General features: G+C 42.0%; 1 protein-coding gene across 2 annotated transcripts in view; it reads right to left on the bottom strand.

Moving 5' to 3' along the window:
• Plch1 (phospholipase C eta 1) overlaps nt 1-11,883 on the bottom strand; it is a 219,688-nt gene that overhangs the window by 47,632 nt on the left and 160,173 nt on the right. For both annotated transcript variants that reach the window (XM_040754354.1, XM_040754355.1), the window contains one exon: nt 2,980-3,100. In XM_040754354.1, the coding sequence (XP_040610288.1) occupies nt 2,980-3,100 (121 nt within the window). The remainder of the gene's footprint in view (nt 1-2,979; nt 3,101-11,883) is intronic.

Below are 11,883 nucleotides of genomic sequence, written 5' to 3'. Positions count from 1 at the left end.
GCATCATTTCATGAAGGGACATTTGTCAATGTCTAAAGACAGTCTTTGGCAGGCACGGTTTAGGGTTGCTGCCAGCAGCTAGTGAGTAGAAGCTGGAAATGCGACTGAATGCTGGACAGCACACGAGACAGATCCTCCACCACGTAAGTCTTTCCCCAAATGTCCATGGTGCCTAAGTTAAGAAACCTTGGTAAAAGGAAACATTAAAAATAGAAGGAAAACAAAAGTATCAAAAATTGTTAATGTCCTGAACAAGTATAGGACATTCTCATTTAAGGTCGTCAAGCTCTACTATAGAGCCATAGTCCTGAAAAGAGCTTGGTATTGGCACAAAAGCAGACAGGCAGACCAATGGAATCGAATTGAAGACCCTGATATCAACCCACATACCTCTGAACACCTGATCTTTGACAAAGAAGCTAAAACTGTACAATAGAAAAAAAGAAAGCATCTTCAACAAATGGTGCTGGCATAACTGGATGCTGGCATGTAGAAGAATGTGGATAGATCCATGTCTATCGCCATGCACAAAACTTAAGTCCAAATGAATCAAAGACCTCAACATCAATCCAGCCACACTGAACACTGAACCTCTTAGATAAGAAAGTGGGAGGTATGCTTGAACAAATTGGTACAGGAGACAGCTTCCTGAACATAGCACCAGTAGCACAGACACTGAAGTCAACAATTAATACATGGGACCTCCTGACACTGAGAAGATTCTGTAAGGCAAAGGACACAGTCAACAAGACGAAACGACAGTCCACAGAATGGGAAAAGATATTCACTAATCCCACATCTGACAGGGGGCTCATCTCCAAAATATACAATGAACTCAAGAAGTAAGTCTCCAAAACACCAAAGGATCCAATTAAAAAGTGGGGTACAGAACTAAATAGAGAATTCTCAACATAGGAGTCTAAAATGGCTGAGAGACACTTGAGAAAGTGCTCAACATCCTTAGCCATCAGGGAAAGGCAAATTAAAACAACTCTGAGATACTATCTTACTCCTGTCAGAATGGTTAAAATCAAAAACACTAATGACAGTCTATGCTGGAGAGGATGAGGAGAAAGGGGAACACTTATCCATTGCTGGTGGGAGTACCAACTTGTGCAGTCACTTTGGAGATCAGTATAGGGATTCCTCAGGAAAATGGAAGTCAGTCTACCTAAACTGTTTTCTGCTTTAAAGATTTATATTCTATTTATTTATGTGTACGAGTGCTTTGTCGGAAAGTATGTGTATCCCAGTTGCCCACAAAGGCCAGAAGAGGGTGTCAGATGCCATTGGACCTGGAATTAAAGTTGTGAGTCAAATAAGTGAGAGGACCAAACCCAGGTCCTCAGCAGGAGCACCAAGGGCTCTTAGCCAATGAGCCATCTCTCCAGTTCCTAAAGCGCATTTCTTCTAAGGGTTCATAAGCACAAAGTCAGCATCCTAGGTACCAGACGATAACCTGAGGTATGGGGGTGGCACTGGTTCATATAATGGGAAATATTGACATGCAAGGCTGATAGGAATCAGGGTTTGAAAGACTGAATTTAGCACCAAATCCCTCCGTGTAAAAGATGACACAAACTAAATTTGCTGTGCAGGAAGAATCTCTCATTAGAAGAGAGCATTTCTACCTCATGGTTAATTAATAAGACTAAGTATTAAATATTTTAAAGGCTACTAGCCTCTAAAATATTAATTTTGTGCAATCACCATTCTGTAATTTGCTTCTTTCATTTAAAAATTTTCCTTTTCACATGTTTATCCCTTTGATGGTACCTGCTAAACAGAAAAAAGTCAATGATTGCTGAAACGGTGCCATATTGTCAATGAGTTTTCCACCTCATGCCTACAAAAGGAAGCAAGCTATTGACCTTTTTATCAGGGCGTTATTCAATATGACAGACACATTTTCAGATAGCTAAGCATCAAGAAAGAGTAAGTAAGTCATCTGTGGGGTCAAGATATGCTTTCCAGTGGGGGGGTTGCTTCAATAATTTTATTATATAAAAAGCGAAGCATGTGGGGAGCACTGTGGATGGGTATTTGGGGCAGAGAGTAACGTAACACGTTCTAGGCTTGTTGGGAAAGGCGACAGACAATCACTGCCATCAGAAGCCAGGTCTCTGCGGGGCAATGATGGAAGAGGGCAATACTGGAGGAGGAGAAGGAAGAAACCACATGTGGAGGGCATGAGGACGTCCCACATGCCGTAGAGGCTTCAGAAAGAACAAGAATTACGACAGCGCTCATGTTTCAGAAAGAAACCGCGGCACCAGTATGGAGTGTAGACCAAAAGGGAAAATGAGAATTAAGAGACAGTGGTGGAGTCAAAGAAACGGTCAATCTTCTCTGTGTTGGACGTCATGGGTACCCTGAAGTGTCTGACATTCCACAGTTATGAAACTATGATGCAGGGTCAGAAAACTGCTATGGGGCTGGAGGGATGGTTTAGAAGTTAAGAGCCCTGGATTCTTTTCCAAAGGACTGGAGTCCAATTCCCAGCACCCCCATGGAAGTTAAGAACCGTCTGTAATTCCAGTCCCAGGGGATCCAGCACCCTCTTCCGGTCTACACAGGCACTTCATTCACACGGCGCGGAGGCATACATGCAGGCAAAACACTCGTACACACACAAATAAAGTCTGAAAAAAATTATAAACTATCATGTATTAAACCTTGCTTCCAAGCTTTATGGGTTTAGAAATTTAGAAGTCGTTCTCTGAAAGGGTATTTTCAAGGAGACGGGATGAGAGAGCATGGGATTAGAGAGTAAGTAGGTCATGCCAAGACCCATGAACTTGGAAGCCATTGGTACTTGTTCCCAGTCTTTGGGGCGGGGGGGAGGACGCAGAACCAGGGGCAGTGGGAAGGAAGGATGAGGAGCCCAAGGAAGAGTGCGTGCGTCCTGTAACCACAGGAACTTGGGCCGTGCTCCCAGGCTAGGGGTGGAGCTTAGCCTTCAGGTGTTGTGGTACTTACTCATTCTTCACGAATGCGTGCTTGTTAATGGTCTCCACAACGTCTCTGAAGAGAATTTTTGAAGTAAGAGTATAACCATGGCGGACCACTGGCTCTCCATCTGGGCCATCCCAGCAGTCAACTGCCAAAAACAGAAGGTCACATCATCAATATGAACTGTCTGGTCTCTTAATGTCCCTGGAAATACCAGAAGCATTTATGGTTACTGCTAGAACTTATATATAACACAGTTACGAGAAAGACATAAAGACAGATAATGGAACATTCTGAAGTACTTACCAGGAGAAAGACTTAAAGATGTCTTTGTGTGTGTGTGTGTGTGTGTGTGTGTGTGTGTTGAGTGCTTGTAGTTTACAAAGACATCATGCTCCCAAAGACACGAGCATTTGCCAAAAGTTCTCTTGGAAATACAGTCTTCTAAAAAGTTCTTCTTTATTAACGAAAATAAAGTGGACAGCCAAATCCCTTCATCTGAAAGTGGCTGTCGGTCACAGCAACAGAAAGAACCTAGGCCATGTAAGTTCTGCCTGAGCGTGTTGAGCTCATGGGACTGAAATGTCAACCTTTAACCAAGGTCTCTGGCTAAGGGTTTGGCGGCCTACAGATTTCAGAGTTGCTCACCCCACAACTGTGTGAGACAGTTCCTTAAGTACAACGCGTTAATCACAATTTCTCTTTCCCTTTATTACTCTTATTTTTATCAGTTCTTTTTCTGGTGGAGTTTCATGAAAACAAGATCTGATGCCCTGTGTGCACATTGGCTGGTCCTCTACCTGAGAAGCAGCAAGTGACTGAAACCACTGAGCCATCTCTCCAACCCTGAAATTAACTTTTTTTTTGCTTCTTATTATGTATTTATTTATTTAGATAGGATACCAACATGTAGCACAGGATCTTCCTGCCTCTGTTTCCCAAGCCTGAGGATTAAAGGGGCTCATCATCATTCCCAGACCTAAGTGAACATTTCTAAAATCTTGTGGCACAGCCAGCTATATCGATGTCTTAGCTTAAGACATTCTTCACGTTAGTGGTATTGCTGGTGTAGACAAATATGCTGTACTTTCAGGTATATGGAAGCATATCATGCATGATTCTGTTTGGTATCTTAATAGTTGGTAATGATAATGAATAACCAGGTTACTGTTTTCCATAGACTTCATACAGATTGTGTTTACATTGTCCTCCTCATCACATTAAGAAGCATAACTAGACTGATCCACACCATTTAGACTTGTGTAAGCACACTCTGATACTTGGCCAAAATTGCCTGATGCATTTCCTAGGACGTTTATCAACACCATCGAGCAGTGCATGATGGTGTGCTATTTCGACACCTCTTGCCATGGCACACGGTCCATTTCGGAGGAGGAATGATACAGCAGATAACACAGTAACATCCTTCAAAGAAACAACGCAGAATATAAAAGGCACACCAATACCTAATTTGCTTATCATATCAACAGGCTTTGCATTCATCACAAAGCAGTGTTCTCCTGCTGATACTTAAAACACTGACTATGAACAACTGACATTACTGATTTCTAATATTTTTATGTCTGGACTCCTTGAGTATCTGTTAACTGATGATAACAACACGTGCAAATAGCCCTGAGGCATTGAAAGTCAGATTCAAGGGAAGTTTCTTGTAAAAGCCAGCACTGTGCTGGATGGGGGGGGGGGGTAACTGGCAAAAGAGAAACACTCTAACAAATGTCCACAAGAGAAACACTCTAACAAATGACCCCAAGAGAAATAATCTGACAAATGTCCCCAAGATACAGAATAGCCACGGACCACATGGACCATTTTTTAACCAGATGACACATTGGAGGCCCCCAAAAACTCTGATGAAGATCTGATCATTCTGAAGGCCCAGGGCCTAACCCAACAGCTTTTTATAAGGGAATTACAGATTTCTACCATGGTGGCTTTCAGGGAGAATGGAGAACGTCTCAACTGCTCGGCTATCTATGACCTGCTACATCCTACCGGTCATACTCTTTTTGGTCAGATGCAGTTGTTTGAGAATAAAGCAGTCTTCACCCAGCTCCAAGGCAGATGTCTGCAGCTGGCACATAAAGGCTTGGCGTCTCCATGCTCAGATTGTAAATGTGAACCAAGAACTTCAGGTTCCATTTGACAAAAAGGAACTGTTGGGAGACTGTGAGGGGTCGTGAGACCAAACTTTAAGCTTTCAGAAACAAGTAATTATTGGGGGTGCTAGGCTTAGTCATGCACAAAAGCAAGTTTCTCCTGTTTCAGTGCTAGGCTTCCACCGTGCCTAGGCATTCTCTTGCGGCCTGCTAGCCTTTATTCCTCACAGTCCCTCACAGGCTGGTCAGCAAAGGTACAGGCTTCCTGGAGAATACCAGATCAACAGGGCTTGAATCTCCAGCTTGCAAGCTATAAGGAACTTCAGTCATCTACCCAAGTCTGTGTTGAAGTTTCCTCTTAGGAGCGGTATCCCATACCCGCTGGTGCTGAAGGGCTTAACTGAAAACATACGGGAATGCTATCAGCCAGGACTTGTCTACAGAACCGAGTGGCACCATTCTTTTCTTTCCATGGTACACTGAAGCCCAGCACGGCAACCAAAGCTTCCAGTAGGACGAGAATTTTCTAGAAAGAGTAGTCCGACTTTTACTGTTTGGCTACAGTTTACTATAATAGGAAGAATTTCAAGCCAAATTCTCAGAGAGGCATCACGGACAAAAGCTGGTGGGAGAAAAACCTAGAAACAGAAACTGAGCCATGAAGCCCAGTGCGGCTTGTGGCGCTCTGTCGAGGCTGGGGTAGAAAGACTGTGGTGGGTCCAAGGCCCAATCTGGGGGTGGGTGCACAGGACATGTCTAAGCACATCCAACAGAGAATTATTGAGTGTTAAGTGACCAAGGGGCTGAATAGCTGAGAGAAGAATGTCACTTCAAGACCTATCATGTAGGAGGGTCTTTTTCTCCACATTAGTACTTTGAGCATTGTAGGAGTGAACCCCACAAAGCTATCCGCCAACAGGGCAGGGTCAAGGTAGAGATAAAAGGAAGTGAAAGGAAAAGGGGCTTTCCTTTTCTCCTGGAAGCCAGCCATGCTTCTAACTCTTGGTCTGTGCGACTCTCTCTCTCTCTCTCTCACTGATAAATAAATATATTGTTTTCCCTATATAGCCTCGAGTATCGTTATAGAGCATCTTTAACACTCAGTTACTAAGTCATCTGACTTAGTTACTATTACCAATAAGGAGTCTTGCAACTACTGTAAATTACCATATAATAAAACAAAATCTACAGAGCCACTTTGATGTGTGTGTGTGTGTGTGTGTGTGTGTGTGTGTGTGTGTGTGTTTTGATTGCAGGTACATCTGTGTACCACATGTGTGTTCGGTGCCCATGGAGGGTATTGGGTCCCCGGGAACTAGAGCTACTGAGGGTCATAAGCTGCTCCTAGGTACTGAGAATTGAACCCAGGTCCTCCTATAGACAGTCTTTGCTACTCCTATGTCCAAGCAGTAAAGATGTAGGAGGAGATAAGCAGACAAATTTTGTACCACTAAAGATGGGTTTTGAAAGTAGCTGCCTCCTCCCTAATTTATCAGCTCCCATTCCCTGATGATGTTTTCAGCAATTTGCTGATCTTCTTAGATGCCCTAAACAATCCCTATCCATTGTAGACAGGAGAGGGTGATGGCTTCCCTACGTCCCTCAGAATGTAAGAATTATGAGGCGTGAGTTTTTTCAAAAGTTCTTATCCTCTCCCTCTCATTGAAAGCAACCAATATAATCTCCTTTTCTCTCAAGACTCATCCTCAGCACACACACACACACACACACACACACACGCCCCTAAAGCATAAAATCGTCTCCTAAGAAAGATACCCAGCCATCAGCCCACCTGTCTATATTTGATTTTAACTACCATGTCCATAGAGACTCATGAAACTTTCATCTTTCCTTGATCCTTCTGTTAAGGTCAGATATTGTCATCCAAATGACAGAGAAAGACAAGGGGGTGTTAAATGCTACAAAGTCACTCTCCACTCAGCAGGGAGAAAATTCCACTCTCTTCTGCTCCCTCCACCTTGGATTTCCATCAGCATAGAACAGTACCATCATGCTCTCTTGTTTCCTCGTCATTCCTTCCACCCTTCAGTTCTCTCGGGGAGCTCTATTAGGTTTTCCTCTTCACTATTTAGTCACTGGTTTTTTTTTTAAGGCACCAGGGATTGAATCTGGAACCTGAGGCGCAAACTCCACCGATGGGAGTACATATACTCCACATATGTATCTGCAATCATTTTTACTTTGAAACAGGGTCTCCCTGGGTTATCCAGCCCGGCCTTGCGCTTTCAACCTCAGTCTCCCAAGCAGCTGTTGCTAGAGGCTTGCATAAGCAGGCCAGCCTGCTCCAATATGTTTGATTCTTGCTTTAAATAATGACAGTAGGTTTTCCACCACTCTCCTGGATTGGCTCCCACTTCTGCTATTCCTCCACGAACATGCATTGCATGTGAGTGGGTCATGTGACACTTACATAGCACTGCCTAAGCTGTGAGCTGGATACTATACCGGCAGGCTTTAAAACCCGCGGCTAGGCATCCACATTCCCCTTTCTCTGCTTCCTGATGCACCCTTCTCCTCCTGTCACAGGGCTGCTCTCGCTGCTGCCTTATCACCACGATGACTGTGCCCACAAACCTCAGACTCTCTGTGACATGAATTCCTTCCCCCTCAAGTTGATTGTGACCAACATTTTGGTCAGACTAATGAGATGAGTAACCAATACAGAAAACGGGTAAGGAACTGGTGTGTGGTACAGCTAACCAGTGACTCAGAGGCCTCTGGAACCAGTCTACAGAAAGAATGCAGAAGTGTCCACGGAGGCTGTAGAGTAGAGAAACCTGTCTTAGTTTGAAAGAAAAATGCCCCCCAAAGGGAGTGGCACTGTTAGGAGGTGTGGCCTTGTTGGAGTAGCTTTATGAGAGGAAGCATGACACTGTGGAGACGGGCTTTGAGGCCCCAAACATGCTCAAGCCTTCTCCTATTGTCTGCGAAATGTAGGACTCTCGGATTCTTCTCCAACACCATGCCTGGCTGCACACCACTGTGTCCCACCATGATGATAATGGAGTAAACCTCTGAACTCTCAGTAATCGACCACATTAAATGTTTTCCCTTGTAAGAGTAGCCGTGGTCATGGTGTCTCTTCACAGCAATAGAAACCCTAACTAAGAGCCATAGGATGCTAATAGGCCATTCGTCTGTAGCTTCTGAACCCCAGGATGCTGACAGAAATCAGAAGAGTGGAAATCAAGAACTCTAGTTGGAGGTTATTCATGGTGTGGTCCGACAAAGAATATGATTGGCTCTGTGTCCTGAAACTCCAATGAAATTGCATCTAAAAATAAAGGATCAATTTATTTGGAAGAGTCATGGTATGTCACAGTTACAGTTGTCCTTTATATTTATCCAGATTTACAGTGAGACACAGCAGAAATTGGCCCACAAAGATATGCAAATATGCAGTTCAGTATGAAATCAGCTTTTGGACTCCCGCAGAGGGACCTAAAGCCCACTATTCCTGCCTTACCCCTTCACCCTCCAGTAGAGTAGTGAGTGCCAGGGGCTCCAACAGGCAACCTCCCCCTCTTTGAGTTCCCTGACCTGCAGAGGCTCCCAGACCCATCCTGCCTCAGAAGGACCAGGAGGCTGCCATTCCTAGCTTGCCCCTCCAAACTCCTTCCCCTTATCTGCAGCTACCAGACCCTTCCTGCTACGGAATCCAGCCTGTAGGCAGTACAAAGCAGCCAGCATCAGCTGCCATTCCTGTCTTGCCCCTTAATCATCTGGAAGAGAGGAGAGGATAGACCCTTGCACCCATACACACCAGAAGAGGGAGGGACCCCACTTATACTCACTGGAAGAAGAGATGGAAAGACAACAATATAAGAACACATGCAACAACAGAAAGACTTATATGATACCACCAGAATCTAGGGACCACCAAGACCTGAACATCCCAATGCAGATGGAACAGAAGAGAATGACCTTAAAAACAACTTCATGAAAATTATAGAGGTCTTCAAAGAGGATATGAGAAAATCCCTTAAAGAAATAGAAGAAAGAACAAACCAAAAAATTACAAGAAATCAACTCTTAAAGAAACCAATAAAAAACAATCAAACTGATGAAGGAAACAATTCAAACAGTTCAAGACCTGAAAATTGAAATAGAGACAATAAAGAAAACACAAACTGAGGGAATGCTGGAGATAGAAAAGCTGGGTAAATGATCAGGAACAACAGATGCAAGCACAACCAACTGAAGCCAAGAGATGAAAGAACGAATCTCAGGAGCTAAAGATAAACTAGAGGAAATAGATTCATCAACAAAAGAAAATCTTAAATCCAATAAAACCTTAGCACAAAATATGCAAGAAATATGGGACACTGTGAAAAGACCAAACAAAGAATACTAAGTATAGAAGAAAAGGAAGAAGCCCAGCTCAAAGGTGCAGAAAACATACTCAATGAAATCATAAAAGAAAACTTTCTCAACCTGAAGAAGGACATGCCTACGAAAGTGCAAGAATCTTACCGACACCAAATAGATAGGACCAAAAGAAAAGTCCCCTCACCACATAATAATCAAAACACCAAACATACAGAATAAAGACAGAATATTAAGAGCAGCAAAGGAAAAGGGCCAAGTAACATATGAAGGCAAACCAATCAAAATTACACCCCACTTATCCATGGAAACCCTGAAAACCAGAAGGTCCCAGAAAGATATTCTACAAACACTAAGAGACCATGAATGCCAGCCCAGATTACTATACCCAGCAAAACTCTCAATCACTATAGATGGAGAAAACAAAGTATCCCATGACAATCCCAGATTTAAACAATACATATCCACAAATCCAGCCCTACAGAAAGTTCTAGAGGGAAAACTCCAACCCAAGGAAGTAAACTACACTCAGAAAAACATAGGCAATAGATAACCTCACTTTACCAAAAGCCAAACTAGGGGGAAAACTCACACACAATAAAACTACCAAAAACAAATCCAAAACAAACAAGAATCAACAATCAATGGTCATTAATATCCCTCAATATACATGGAATATACATGGTCTTAACTCACCTATAAAAAGAAACAGGCTAACAGAATGGATACAAAGACAGAATCCAACCTTCTGCTGCATACAAGAAACACACCTGACCTTCAAAGACAGGCGTTACCTCAGAGTCAAGGGTTGGAAAAAGATTTTCCAATCAAATGTAGCTGGTGTAGCTATCCTAATATCTAACAAATTAGACTTCAAACTAAAATTAATCAAAAGAGATAAAGAAGGTCATTTCATATCAATCACAGGAAAAATCCATCAAGATGAAGTCTCAACCCTGAACATCTATGCACCAAATACAAACTTACCCAGAAGTAGACACCAGGAAATAATCAAACTGAGAGCTGAAATAAATAAAGTAGAAAGAGAGAAAACAATATAAAGAATAAATGAAACAAAGAGTTGGTTCTTTGAGAAAATCAATGGGATAGACAAACCTTCATGCAAAACACCCAAAAGGCAGAGAGAGAGCATTCCAATTAAAAAAGTCAGAAATAAAAAGGGAGAAATAACAATGGACACTGAGGAAATCCAGAAAATCATCAGGTCATATTTTGAAAACCTATGCTCCCCAAAATTCAAAAATTTAAAAGAAATGGACAATTTTCTGGATAGATATCACTTACCAAAATTAAATCAAGAACAGATAAGCAATTTAAATAAACCTATAACCCGTAATAGAAGCAGTCATCAAAAGTCTCCCAACCAAAAAAAAATCCCAGAGCCAGATGGTTTCAGTACATAATTCTACCAGAAATTCAAAGAAGAGATGATACCAGTACTCCTCAAACTGTTCCATGCAATAGAAACAGAAGGATCATTGCCAAAGTCTTTTTATGAGGATACAATTACCTTGGTACCCAAGCCACACAAAGACACAACTAAGAAAGACAATTGCAGACCAGTATCGTGCATGAACATTGATACAAAAATACTCAATAAAAATACTGGCAAATTGAATCCAAGAACACATCAGAGAAATCATCCACAATGATCAAGTAGGCTTCATCCCAGTGATTCAGGTATAGTTCAACATATGAAAATCTATTAAAGAAATCCACCATATTAACAAACTGCAAAAGAAAAACAACATGATCATCTCATTAGATGCTGAAAAAATCATTTGACAAATTCCAATACCTCTTCATGATAAAGGTCCTGGAGAGATCATGGTTAACAAAAACATACCTGAACATAATAAAAGCAATATACAGTAAACCAACAGCCAACATCAAACTAAATAGAGAGAAACTCAACTCAATTCCTCTAAAATCAGGAACAAGACAAGGCTATCCACTCTCTCCATATCTCTTCAATATTGTACTTGAAGTTCTAGATAGAGCAATAAGACAACAAAAGGAGATCAAGGGGAAAAGAAGTCAAACTTTCACTATTTGCAGATGATACGATAGTTTACATAAGTAACCAAAAAAACTCAACCAAGGAACTCCTACAGCTGATGAACACCTTCAGCAAAGTGGCAGGATACAAGATTAACTCAAAAAATAAGTAGCCCTACTATATACAGAAAATAAATGGGCTAAAAAGCAAATCAGAGAAACATCACCCTTTACAATAGCCACACACAGAAAAACATTAAATATCTTGGGGGTAATGCTAACCAAACAAGTGAAAAGCCTGTATAGCAAGAACTTTGAGGCTTTAAAGAAAGAAAGTAGATACCAGAAAGTGGAAAGATCTTCCATGCTCTTGAATGGGTAGGATCAACATAGTAAAAATGGCAATCTTGCCAAAAGCAATCTACAGATTCAATGCAAACCCCAT

The sequence above is a fragment of the Mesocricetus auratus genome, unplaced genomic scaffold, assembly GCF_017639785.1.
Source record: "Mesocricetus auratus isolate SY011 unplaced genomic scaffold, BCM_Maur_2.0 Super-Scaffold_100011, whole genome shotgun sequence".
Lineage (NCBI taxonomy): Eukaryota > Metazoa > Chordata > Mammalia > Rodentia > Cricetidae > Mesocricetus > Mesocricetus auratus.
This window is presented reverse-complemented; position numbering and strand designations above follow the sequence as displayed.